This window comes from Dermacentor silvarum, unplaced genomic scaffold (assembly GCF_013339745.2).
Source record: "Dermacentor silvarum isolate Dsil-2018 unplaced genomic scaffold, BIME_Dsil_1.4 Seq253, whole genome shotgun sequence".
Classification (NCBI taxonomy): Eukaryota; Metazoa; Arthropoda; class Arachnida; order Ixodida; family Ixodidae; genus Dermacentor; species Dermacentor silvarum.
The window spans coordinates 66,254-80,001 of record NW_023605933.1 but is presented as its reverse complement, the minus strand read 5'-3'; the positions used below and the strand labels follow the sequence as shown (position 1 = coordinate 80,001).

General features: G+C 48.1%; 1 protein-coding gene across 2 annotated transcripts; it reads left to right on the top strand.

Annotated features, from left to right (window-relative positions):
- The first annotated feature begins 8,951 nt into the window (after positions 1–8,951).
- LOC119434812 (glycoprotein 3-alpha-L-fucosyltransferase A) lies at positions 8,952–12,093 on the top strand. 2 transcript variants are annotated; one of them, XM_049659605.1, is made up of 2 exons: positions 8,952–9,075; positions 10,279–12,093. In XM_049659605.1, exon 2 carries the CDS (start codon positions 10,301–10,303, stop codon positions 11,843–11,845), a length of 1,545 nt encoding a protein of 514 aa, XP_049515562.1. In that variant the 5' UTR covers positions 8,952–9,075; positions 10,279–10,300; the 3' UTR covers positions 11,846–12,093. The 2 variants fall into 2 exon arrangements, with proteins under 2 accessions (XP_049515562.1, XP_037557795.1); XM_037701867.2 differs by having other exon boundaries at positions 8,956–9,385.
- The last annotated feature ends 1,655 nt before the right edge of the window (positions 12,094–13,748 follow it).

Genomic DNA, 13,748 nt, shown 5'->3' with positions numbered 1-13,748 from the left:
CCTCGATTACGCCTCGGCTCACGCGCCTCAAGAGCTCGTGCCGTTCCAAGCACTGTGCTTCACGTGCTCTTCTTCTTTTTCGCGCCGCAGGCGGCCTCTTACATATGACATGCGGACAAGGGCAAACACCTTGCGCATTGTTGTTTTTGTCTCTGTCTGCATTCTGAACTGGCACACGTTTTGTGTTGTTGTTTTTCATGTAGTTCTGCAAAAACATATTGATACCATTTGTATTTTTTAGCTATCACATGGCTGGAAAGTCAATGCATGTCATAACAATGAGTTCAGGATTGTGAATGAGCAAGTGACGAAGACATGTATCTGTCGTCAAAAAAAAAAAAAAAGCTAGGCCCACAATTACATTTTGTTGCGAGTAAAACGCATTTTGAGAACCCTGTAGAAAAATTGTTATTCAAGCCTTACAATGTTTCCCAGAGTCCTAGAACAAGGTACGAACTTAACTTTCGGTGGAAATAGGCACGACCTTGAATGTATTGTGTGGCGAAGCTTTCCTGTTCCTGCCTTAATTACAAGCGCTGCAAATCATTACTTATCCCTCTTTTTGTTTTTAATTTTCAATAGTTGGTCGGGGTTCTTGTTAGTTTTCTTCAGTACCCTCAATGAACTAAGCAAAACATATTGGTCATATTTTGATAAAATAAAGCAACCTTTATGGGTGATGTGCTGACAAAATTTAAAGAGTGAGTTAGCTACAGCCTTTGCAATTAATGATGAATGAAAAGGATCCAGAAAACTGTAGCTTTGTCTTGCAAATAGCACTGAATTTACCCTGTTGCCTTGGGAGAAATGTTACCCAAATTATTTTTTATTAGAATGGGGAGAACTATCGCACTCGTCACGTGCGATCAAATGTGTGTGGCGCAATTAGGAAAGAAATTCTTTAGATAATGCTTGAAAGCGCTTGTCTGACCAAAATTTTCAAAGAGCAAGTCATGTGCGACAGCTTTTTAAAGCATGTGATTTAATTACAGACAACTTACCATATTTGTGGAGCTGCTGAAAAGAAACAGCTTTACTGGCAATGTATTAAGCTGTTGATGACAAGTGTCGGTGTTTATAGCCATGTACCTAATGTGCAGCGAGGTTCTTGTCTGTCTTCATTTTTTTTCAGTTCAGCTGTTCGAACTTGTGTTAACCATGTATGTGAGTTTGTGTCCCTCTACACAGCCCATAAAGAGAAAGAGAGAACATGATTTAATGAAAGGCAGGGAGGTTAACCAGGACAGCCCGGTTGGCTACCCTACACTGGGGGAAGGAAAAAGGGGAGGAGAGATAAAGAGAAGAATAGAAAGTCCACTGTTGATATCGCCGACGTAGCAACAGATCTCTGTTCTATCACTGATGATCAATCAGTCTGGGTCATAGACGGTCACTCAGTCCTGTAGTTTTCAAAAATCGCAGCAGCGCTTTTGTGGCCTTTTGCAGCTGTGAAATTCGAGGCCATGGTCCCAAGATCTTGCTCAAAATGAACGGTCTTCTATCTAGCCTATTGAGAACGTTGCAGAGGTCATGTCTTTCGTTTTGAAAAGATGGACAGTAGCATAGTTGGTGTTCTATAGTCTCATCGACACCGCAGGCATTACACTCGGCGCTATGAACCATTCCAATTAAACACGTGTAAGCATTGGTGAATGCAACACCCAAGCGTAAGCGGCACAGCATTGTTTCCTCATTTCGCGCAAATCCAGGCAACAGCCGCAGCTGCATAGATGGGTCGAGAGAATGCAACCAATGTTGGGCGAATTCAGTTGTATGCCACTTCTCCAATGTCATAGTTTGCGCTAGCTTGCTTAGGTGTTGAGCTGCGTCAGTCCTCGATAAAGGTACAGAAACAAGATTTGCTCCTTCGTGTGCTTTCCTAGCAGCTTCGTCGGCGATGTCGTTGCCGGTGATACCGCAATGACTCGGCAGCCACTGAAACACGACGTCGTGTCCTTTTGCGATCGTATGGTGGTGCCTTTCTCGTATCTCCGAGACGAGTTGTTCGCAGGACCCGCGACGGAGAGCTGACAAAAGACATTGTAGGGCCGCCTTTGAATCACATAATATTACCCACCGATTAGCCGGTTGGTTGTTAATATAAGCAATGGCACCTCGGAGGGCAACAAGCTCCGAAGCGGTCGATGATGTCACGTGAGAAATCTTGTATGTGATGCTCATTGATCGTGATGGTATAACCACTGCGCCGGTGGAGCTGGTCTGAGTGGAAGAGCCATCCGTATATATGTGAATTCGGTCAGAGTAGAAAGAGTGCAAGCAATCGAGAACTGTTTGCTTCAAGGCCAAAGTAGGCAGGTCCGTCTTTTTTCTTATTCCTGGAACGTAAAGGCGCACTTCAGGTTGTTTTAAACACCACAACGCTGACGGTGAACGTGTCGAGGGTGTGAACCCCGATGGTAGGGAGGCACTATGAATGTTGACCACGCTGGAGAATGACGCCTGTGGTCGTCGTTCTGGCAGGGAGGCAAGAGAGCTTGATTGCATCCGTGAAACGTGGCGAATATGGGCCCTAAGTGTGTCGATGGTCATGTAAGTCGTGATCGGATGGTCTTGAGCCGTGATAACTGTTCCTGCTGTTAGGCTCTCCGCGGAAGGCCGAGGCAAACACGTAATGCCTGTGCTTGCACGCTCTGAAGGGCTCGAAGATTTGATTTGCATGTTTTAGCAAGCACGGGAGAGCTATAGCGTAGGAAGCCGATGAAAAGTGCTCGGTACAACTGTAGCATAGAGCTCACTGATGATCCCCACGTTTTACCGGCGATGAATTTGAAAACGTGAACCATAGATGTGAGCTTCTTCTTCAAGTGGGCAACCTGAGGGCTCCAGGAGAGGTCTCGGTCAACAAAGACACCCAAAAACCGATGATTTCTCGCGTAGGAGATACGCTGGCCATTGATGCACACTGGATAACCAGACATCGCTTTTCGCGTAAAAGCGACTAACGAACATTTTTCTGTCAAGATGGTTAGGCCTTGTGTGCAAAGATAGCCAGTTGCCTGTGTTGCTGCCTTCTGTAACCTTGCACGAACCTGCGGGCGAGTCACCGCTGATGCCCAGATGCAGATGTCGTCGGCGTAGATCGAAACACTCACTGTTTCCGGTAGGGAATCGGCCAGCCCAAGAAGTGTGAGGTTAAAAAGAATAGGGCTTAGAACACCGCCTTGAGGAACGCCACGGCATGTGTAGTGGTCAGTAGTCGGACCATATTCTGTGCGTACAAACAAGGACCTTTGTGTCAAGTAGCTTTGGATCCATCGAAATACTAGGCCTCCTAGTTCCAATGTCAAAAGTGCGTCTAGGATGAGCCGTCCTAGACTCACGTCTTATGCCCTTGTTTGTTTATATGGTGGAGCATAACAGACTGACAGTAGACAGGTGTAAGTTTTTTTTAAATTTTATGGGCTGTGTCATCCTACAAAGCCCATAAAATTTAAAAAAAACCTTACACCTGTCTACTGTCAGTCTTTTATGCACCACCATATAAACAAACAAGGGCATACTGTACTTCGTTTGTTTCGGCACTCTGCGCGACACCCCGAGCATAATCGTCGGCCACACGTTGGAGCAGGGTCTCCCGGTCCGACACCCTGCGGGGACCGCGAGACCGACGCTGTACTCGGGGTGGCCACCCTGAAAAAAATGAACACTTTATAGTGAACTAAACACACAACTACGTTACGTCCATACCATTAAACCTGTGGCATTTCATGATTTTTGCCTTTTAACTTACTGGTTCTCGCAGAGCTGGGTCCAGCTGGTGGCTGTGCAGCTGGAGGGCTGTGGGACAGTGGCTCCGATGGAGGGCGTCTGGCTGCCGCAGTGTTCCTATATTGGTTGTAAAGAGTACATTTGCTAAATGTTTACAGTATAAGTAGGTTGCTCTCCTTATAGATGAAGCAGTTTCCACAAAAGGAGGGACAACAGGGAAGAACAAAACCTTACGTGAGATGCCACTCGTCCCTGCTGTGGTGCCTACAGACTCGGTGGAGACCGTCACCTCCACGGCGGGCTGCTTTACGTATGAAACACGAAAGAACAGTTCTGAAAAGTTTGCCGCCTAATGTGTTCCTCCCAATACACAACTAGTGCAATGTTATGACAACACAAAAGACATCTCACGAAAATCTAGCAGTAAATGACCTTGTCCATGCCAGCAACACATCCATGTGTCACACAGGCAGTTTCGATCGCAATCGAGCCCGCTTGGAATAAAATTTCTCGATTGCGATTGCCTCGTTTCCTTGAACAAATGGAGCCAATCGGTGAAGAAATTGCATCCAAATTGGGCTCGATCGCAATTGAAAGCACTCTACGTGAGTGTGGTATAACAATGCTTACGCGATGCAGTATACACGATGCGATTCTCAAAAATATGCTGGCGCATCCCCCAGTTTATTGCTGCGTTAATGGATGGCTTACCTCATCGAGCGGCTGAAAAAACGGCTTGCACACACCCGTTGCCGTGGAGGTGCCCAGCAACTGAATGATGCGGCCTCCACCCGTGCCGCTGCAATGACGAACAGCATTGTAAACATCGCGAGCAACAGAACCGTTCCTCGCACTCACCTCTGGCTTGCGGAAACTGCAGCTGCATCCTTGCGTGAGAGGAAAACTTCCTTTCGCCAGTATCCCTGCCATTGCTCCGCAGTCTTGATGGCCGGGCCCTCCACGTTCAAGAGGGCGGCGAGCTCTCTCCATAGCGCTTGCCTGCGCTACGCCGCAATTTTTTGGCCCAGCGCACATGCTGCCGTCACGAGGAACGGGTGTCCCTCCATGAAAGCGATCAGCAACTCGCGCTGGCGTGCTGAAACGTACTCTCCGAGTTTTACGCTCTTGCGGGACGACATTACGGCGGATCGCAAGCGAGCAGGGGAACAAAGGTACGCCCCAACTAAATTGCGCGCTCCCACCAATTTGTTGGCGTCTGCGATACCACCTAGCGGACTAAAATAAAATATTTGCCGCTTAAATTAGTTTTCTTCTCTCGCATGGCATTTTCGGCGCAGATTACATGTTGCAACAATAAAAGAACGTTTTTAACATTACATTTTTAATTATTAAAACGTTACAAACATTCTGCACTTAATGTATCGTCCCCAATCGAAGCCCAAATTGGTGACGCAAACTTGCGTGGCTGCGCTCGCTCGTCTATTCGCTGTGCTCTCCCTCCCGCTGTCACAAATTTTGCCGACCACCCAATTTGTGACGTAGCAGTCAAATCGAACGAACGGAAAAGCGAGCTATTTGCGCGATGGCACCCCAGAGGCATCTTTTTTTTTTCTTTGCAGTGTACAGTGAAATTTTGTGTACAGTGAAAAAGTTCATCGTCACTGTCATAAGGTGGCAACCAAGTCTCGCTTAACGGACTGAGGTGTGGTGCCCTGGCTGCCGAAATTGTTATTTTTGAGACAAGTAAATTTTATGAATGTTCTTTCCCACGTCTGTTGAAGTATTCTGTTTCTAAACTGGAAATGATTTACCTTTTTTTAGCTCTGTAGTCGAGTTCGGGTCAGCTTCAAGCACTTTTGAATACGGTCTGTTCTGATTCGGGTTCAGAGACAGCCAAGATTCTACTGGAGATAGACATTTCGCTTATCGCAGCGGACGTTCCATTTCATGCACTGTACACCGGGCAACTGCGTAGCGAAGCAGACACGATGCAGGCAGCAGCAGTAACCGTGAGCAAGGAGGGGACACATCGTACGATGTATATATATATATAGTTTGCTTTGACGTCATCATCGCCGCCATCTTGGGGCACTAGCATGCTGAGAAGCTGCGTAAACAAGAAACGTGACACCATAACTGGGACACCTTGCGCAGAACAACATAAAAATAACAGTGATAATCCGGGGGAAAAAGGTCAATGAAAAATCGAAAGAATGTTTGCTTGATAATATGGTGCCGTAATGTCATCGTGACACTACGATAAAAAAACCGACGGAACGTTTCTTGCGCGGTTTTTTGCCGTTAGCATCATGAAACAACTACCCCGACCGCAAACTCTCCAAAAGGTCATGGTGGCCGCAGTGTTCTGGTAGCGAAGCTGCATCCGTGGCGTCACGTGAAAACTACCTACACCCTGCATCTGTGAAATTTTTAGGTACAGCGTCCCAGCGCGGGCTGGTAAACTTTACTGAAAACATAAGAAAATACAGGAATCGGTATATCAAGCTTTCTTCAGCGTAAACTGGTTAAGAGAGAAATAATTACTACTTTTACAGCGAAGTTGTTAAGGGCTCAGTCTTTGATGGTCGCGTCCGGAAATAGAAAAAAAAAACTTTCATTGGCCGTATGCTGTGTGTGCGAGTGAACGCGCGCAAGAGACGCGCGCTTTCATGGGGAGGGGACGCACGGCGGAGAGCCAACGCGACTTCTTCCATCGCGCAAGAGGCCGTGGGGGGACGGGAGGGAAGGGAGGCGGCGTTTAGCTGCGGCACCAAATGCGTATCTTGCGACCGGGCGCAAGGGGAACTGGCGACTCTATCTGCCGCGCGAAAGGAGGACAGAGGGAAGGAGCGCGGGAGAGAGGGGTTGCGGCTTCTGCTCTGCGAGCAACTTGTACCTTGCGCGGCGCCGGCCGTTCGCGCGCATCGTATCTTGAAAGCGATCTGCAACACGGCTCCTACCTATGTATACACTGTGCTTTGGCCGCTCAGTTTCCGTTGAAGCGATGGACCGCACGAACCTTCGCTTGCTGCAGCTGGCGCGCTTGCTCACGCCAGCGTTTTGACAGTGCTTGTGTGCGGTCACACAAACAACGCGCAGAACTGTTGTCGACGGCGGCGGCGGTTTGCCCGCGTTGGCACTGAACGCGCGCGGCGTTGGTGACGTGTTTATGAAGAACGTGCCAACATTTGCCGTACACCCTATGGCGGTGTACCGTAGTGGCCATGGTCCCTGTGGTCACTAAGTAAATGAAAAGGACCGGATCATGTATATTTCTTATTCTTTATTAGTTCAAATAACCAATGAAACCATCACATCTTAATAGTCCTAATTGCAAGTACATAATTCTCACCATAGTACAGCTTCGCTGTACTTCCATCTCCACCCCAGTGGAAGGGCTGACAGTTTTTTCTTATAAAAGAGCCACGGCTAGCTAGCTTATGTAACTAGTTACTCATGTGTAACTAGTTCGGCAGAGGAGCATAGGCATGCTTTTATAAGCAAGTGTTTGACGAAAACTGGTGTGGCTAGAAAACATACTGGAATGTCACATCGGCGAGGGCGAAAAGTTTAAACGGCGTTTGAAGCAACACATGAATGAAGTCGCCAAGGGCCACACAGCCGTGAACGCCTTGGCTGAACATATAACGAGCAGGAGACGGCATTGACTCAGCAGCCATCCGGAGCCACTTACCCCACCGTAGTAGTGCGACAATATGCGACAGGCGACGCGCAAGGACGTTCAGTGTGTCGATATCCGCGAGGCTACATGCAAAAAAGGACAATATAACAAAGCCCGAGAGATGCCTTAGGACAGGTTTGAGCGAACAGCACGTCTATACGGCCAAATCTCGATGGAGTTACGCTGCGCACTGAACGGATTCTCGCTAAAGAACATGAATACGGTTGAAGCACTACGCAATCCCAAGGTTGTTCATTCGAGCTATGGCGAATTGAAGTTGAGTGGACCATTCCTGCTACAAAGAAGACTCGGCATTTGGATAATCTGGCCGTGTCGACGGAAGCGTTGGCGGATAGAAAGATTTGTCACAAGCGTTCGCAAGTTCGTGAGCACACAGTCATTTTTCCGGTAACATTTCATTGCGTATTCCCCTTCCAAGTGATTCGCCTGGCCATCGACAAGCCTGTACAATTTTGTTTTTTTCCCTAGATATTTCACGTCATTTCAGAAAAAAGTTAAATGGGGGCGAAATGCGAAAACACGCGTGTACTTAGATTTAGGTGCACGTTAAAGAACCCCAGGTGGTCCAAATTTCCGGAGTCCCCCACTACGGCGTGCCTCATAATCAGAACTGGTTTTGGCACGTAAAAGCCCATAATTTTTTAATTTTTAAAACAGTTATTCAGTTTGTCCCAGATAGTCCTGAAGCTAGCGATTATTATTTGTCTTTAACGCTCCGCTCCATCGTGGTTCTGGACTCCCCACTTCTGTCGCTATAAGCCCCATATTTAATTGATTTCCTCCTGTTCTGCCTTTTTCAAATGTCTGTCCCACGCAACACAAAACATACCTTGGATTTCCCGGAAAGATCCGAACGTCCTAACTAAAGTCCCTAGATACTTGTTGCTTTCTTTAAGTAGCGACAAGCTTTGAAGTACCGCCGACGAATCTCATTGGGCGGCGCTCATTCCAGCAGCCATGTTCTTCCTAACGCTGTTCACCCGCATTCACTTGCACGCTGCTACGAGCAGTGTAGATAGCAGCGGCCGTTGACGGTCGCATGCTATCTAGGGAGATAATGGCGGCCGACGGAGTAGATGTCGCTTCTTAAAAAAAAAAGAGCAGGGAATCTAGGGACTTTAGACCTAACAACCTTTCATGGGACATCGCGAGCGAGAAAAATTTATCTGATCGTTTGCTTTTAGAATCATACTACATTCAATCAAATGAACACACGATAAACAGGACGGGCGGTAATCTTGCCGAGGTATACACCTGCAAGCTGCGCCTACTCACTCATAAATAGTCGCATGCCCATGCTTGTATCTTTATTTTGATCAAGGGACCCGTACGAGGCCTGAAACGTCGTGTTATTATTTTCATTTTATCCTTGGCGAGTGTACGTTTTTTTTAGCACCAGGCATGCACCAGCTGCAGGTTATTGCAACAGTACTATCATTTTGCTCAGCGCGTGATGTCCGGTCTCTGAGGTCCGTCTATTCTGTTATCACACAGCCGCTCAGCAGATGCGCCAGCGTGCGTGCGCACAACTGGCTGATGACAGAGCTCATTTCAGAACACTGCCCTCGGTTTGCTGCCGAACCGATTTGAACGAGACGTGAAACTGCGTCCACATGCGGTCTTTGTCGCTTCACTGCAAACCTGACCGCAACTCGCTGACGTCTCGTACCAGTGTCGCTCATGTATGTACCGCCTACCAAAACGCGAAATCTACGCCTTTTTCTGCGGCGCTCGAGCGTGTGATACGTGATCTGCGCGAAGCGTATAGCGAGGCTTAGCAAAAGGTTTCTGGAAGGCATTCTCTCTTTTCGCTGAACTACGAAAACCGACATTTTATTGCCGAGAAGTGTTACGTCACTTCTCGGTATGTCTTAACGTCATTTCCCTGCCTGTAAGTCGTTTCACGAGCCGCGAAATCCTACAGCCAGTGGTCGCCGTACGTGCAGTGCGTTTTAACGCAGATTGACCCGCGATTTTCTGCTGCAAAAAAGTGTAAGTACCTCTTTCGGGATAAATTTTATCCGATAGGTACGCTCTACTATTCGCCATACACACTGCATTAGCATCTTTAGGAGCACTAATGTGCTGCTGAGTCACCCGCTATAGATCGGCTATGGACAGCGGCATTCATATCCACTCGAAGCGCTGCCCCTGATGTTAAAATTCTGGTTGGGTTGTAACACGCATAGGCCGTTTAGTACTACTGTATTGTGGCCATTTGTCTGTTCCAAATTTTTCACGAGCAGCGAAATCCCACAGCGGGTGATACGAGTAGAGCCGTTTCATTACGAAAGCTCCTTCAATCACGGTTTATATGCATGCGAACCGTCTTTGTAACCGCTGTGTGTTGGTATAAAAACTGCGGCGCGGTTGCGAATCGAGTATAAATGCACACATTTTCCGAGAATAAATTGTTGAAATTAGCGCATCATGGTGTTTACGTCATCTTTTGTTCCTGGTTGCTGGCGCAACAGGAATATAAACATTCTTGTAAGTTATTTCCCATGGTTATCTTCCTGCTGGCGTGCTGTATTCTTTGTCGTGGCTTTATTTTGTTTGTTGTGACCTGTCTTACGATCTTATTCTTTCTTTCCTTTTCGTATCCCTTCTCCCTATCTTCAGCTCCTGTTTGTATCCCCTCCTTTCTAAAAAAACTAGGCAGGCGTTGTGATCATTTTGGGGACAATTGCCAGCCTAATCCTTCTCCATTACCCTGCCCTTCTATTGCCTACGTTTGCTTCACGTAGAATAATATAATTCTGCTCTCGCAAGTCCCTTATTTAAAGTGTGTAACCAGCTTGTTTCCGTGCCTATTTTCCACATGATCCTTGCCACGGCCATATAGTGTTCTTCAATGTTTTTCAGTTGCTTTTCTTCTATTTCAGTCTGCTCCCAACGTTATGAGCCATGGCTGAAGCGTCTTCGCGCAACCGGTCACCATCCCCTCACTGTAAAACAACGTTCCTTCACGAAGGTGCCCCTCAAGCTGATGATGGTCCCGACGGCGAGGTTATTTCCTTGACCGATTCACATCGTGTGGCTGCAGCAGCGCCGGTGACCCTGGATGACTGTCCACGTGATTTTGAGGAGTCGATGGAGCTGATACCCATGGATGACATGGGACCTGAAGACCACGGTACAACGCCGGGAGAATCTTCATCACGACGACAGGACTCGCCCGAATCAACCGACAGCTGGACAGTGCTCCTGGTCACCGGACCCACGCGTAATTTAGAGTGGCACTTCGCGAAGCATTGGCCAAAGTACACGTTCCTCGCGTCGCTTATGGTGTTCATAGCCCTTATATATCCTGCGCTGACGCTCTACAGGTCGCTGTCGCAAGCAGACTCGCACGCTGCGCAGCCGACGCGGCCGTCGGACACTCAGATTTGGCGGCCATGGCGTGAGCGGAAAGGCGACGACGGGCTTCCCCGGATTCTGCTGTGGAACCAAACCGGATTGGACAACTGGTGGTTACTCCACAAAGCCGTATGCACTACTGAAGGCGAACACTCGGTTACGTGCGACGTAATCGAAGACCGCTACCTGCTAATGAGCAGTGATGCTGTTGTCTTCCGTGCCGAGCATTTTGAATCCCTGGGAATTCCTCATGTACGCTCGCCGTTTCAGTTCTGGGTTTTTTGGGCTAAGAGTCACTCACTGCCCCAAGGCGACAGCCCGCATGGAAATGGCTCGCGCTTACTGTCGCGTGTCGCCGACACGTTCAACTGGACAATGGCCTACAGGGACGACGCTGACATCGTAGTTTCTTACGATAAGTGGCGCTGCGACTCAGCCGAGAGCGCAATGCAGCCTAGCGACACCGTGATTCCGAAAAAAAGAAAAGGCGTCGCCTGGATAGTTGGTGGATGCGAGCAGCGCCGCTTCTTGGAACAAGTACCATGGAGCCGTGAAAAGCAGGATTCCACTCAGAGTAGCTCGGATGACACGATGAGCATAAGACTGTTTCCAGCCTGCGGGAAGGATAAGTGCTCGTCGCCACGCGAGTGCATCCCACGCATCGCCAAGAACTACCACTTCGTCGTAGTGTCATTGAAGTCCGACTGCTTCCAGAGTCCCTACGAACTCATATACGACGCGTTCAAATACAACCTGATTCCCGTCGTGTTGGCGCCACCCAACGCAACTCTTCAGGTTCCTGAGAAGTCGGTAGTAAGCACGTCGCACCTGCACAAGCCGGGCGAGCTTGCAACGCATCTGCGACAACTCTTGAACGACCGTGCCTCTTACGAGAGCTACTTTGCCTGGAAGCAGAACTGCTCCTTGACTCGTTCCGAGGACGAACTGTGTCCTCTATGCCATGCGCTATGGGAAACACCCGCGCACTACCAACATCGTCATCCCGATGTTCAAGAATGGTGGACTAAGAGCTTGAAGTGTGTAAACGAGTCCTTGTACGGCCTTGACAAGGGGTTTGTGCCTCAGCTCTGAAGTCAAGCCTTAGTAAAGGCCACTTAGTTCGCAGCCAGTCGAGCTGCGATGAGAAGGCCTGGGTTACGTGCGTCTGACACGCCGAAAGCTAGTGAGCAGGCTAGTGTTGCGCTGTACTTCACTGCACTGCATGCAAGCGTGGTTCATCAGTGTATTGCATCCGTATACTTTGTCTCCAGTTTTTAACGTGTACGTGAACCTGTGCAGTAACATTACTGCATTTCTTTCTTGTTCGGTTCTATGAATAGATGCTGCTTTTATATTACAGAAATTGCCTGTTTTATTGTGCGCATAGAAACGACGGCACCTATACAGCAACTTGTGTGGGTTTATACTTAACATTTGACGCACGCTGTCTATTTTGGTGATTCGATGGGGGCGAAATGCGAAAACACCCGTGTACTTAGATTTAGGTGCACGTTAAAGAATCCCAGGTGGTCAAAATTTCCGGAGTCCCCCACTACGGCGTGCCTCATAATCAAAACTGCTTTTGGCACGTAAAACTCCATAATTAAATTGAATTATTTTGATGATAGAGAGCTGAAAATTCTTCAAAGTAGTTTTTAATTTCTGAACAAAATATTTAAATTTACGCAACCGTTGCAGCTCTCGTAAATCATCCAGCTGACATGTGTAAACACGGTGAAGTGCGGATGAAATGGGCATATATTCTATCCTTGCAATATTCCCAACGAATTCCATCTTTATTTGTACTGACCATAAGACGAATGCTGAAAATGCATGACATGGCAGAATAGCTTACTTGTTCCTTTGTCGCAATTATTTCTGGATTGCACGAAGACTGCACACTACCGCCGCCTCGGCCACGACGTCTGGTGAAGGGTGGGAGTGGTAGGATCGCCTGACGAATTACAGAGAAATAACGCAACGCTACGGACTGGCGAAGTGAAAATTTCCGCCACTACACCAGAAACTCAACAAGAGACAGGCGTTCGCATGGCGGCAGCTGCAGACAAGTACGTTTGTAAACGCGGTGGTCTTGAATCTCTGTTACCCAGAGCTTTATTCGTCAAACCAATGCAAGTTTTGTAAGGCCAGGGCAACCCTGGAACACATGTTATGGGAGTGCAAACAAGGGGGGTTTCCAGACGGGGACGCAGCCTCGAGCCGAACGCGCTGGGAGACTGCGCTGCTCAGCTCCGCCCTCGAAGACCAACTCTGGCCCGTCCAGCGGGCCGAGGAAGCCGCCAGAGCTCAAGGGCTCGTGGCCGACACCTAGGCAGGGGTATTCGTCCAAATCCCCGAATAACTCGCCGGATTATAAAGTTATCGTTCATTCGTTTGCACGAAGCATTTAAGGGACAGTTGACCTCACCAAGCTTCTCAGTTTTCTGTCCCCGCCCCATCATTGTATACAAGGTATTAAAAGTTTGATTTATTTCAAATTTAGCCTTAGAGATGAATACTGCATATTAAAAAAAATGCCACCTCAATTATATCCTTTGAAAGTGGATTTACAGCGAAGCTGTGTGGACGTTACACAAGTAACACCACCCCAAATGACGTTAGACGACGTCACACAAGCAACACCACCACAAGCGTAGTACGTCACGCGCGCACGCACGCGTGTGGAAGAAGAGAATACATCCTCATTCTTCTAGTTCGTCCGGCAAGCGCAAGGGCATGCCTTATTGAACTACGTTAATGTTCAGCAGTAAATTGCGTCAGAAAATGCCTAAAGTAGGACTAACACACAAGCTGCTGACATGATAGCTTCGGATTCTCATTCGAATATACAAGAAGTCATATCTGTTACGCGGAAACTGAAAAAAAAGCCCCTTTCCGGCTGCCGTTTGATGCCTGACTGAGTGGCCGCGGCCCTAGCACAACATACATGCTCCTGCTTGTAGGCCTTCCGCCAAGCGCAAGTGCGTTGTCGAAT

Coding starts and splice junctions, on each gene's coding strand:
- LOC119434812 (XM_049659605.1), top strand. CDS start 10,301: ATGGCTGAAGCGTCTTCGCGCAACCGGTCACCATCCCCTCACTGTAAA.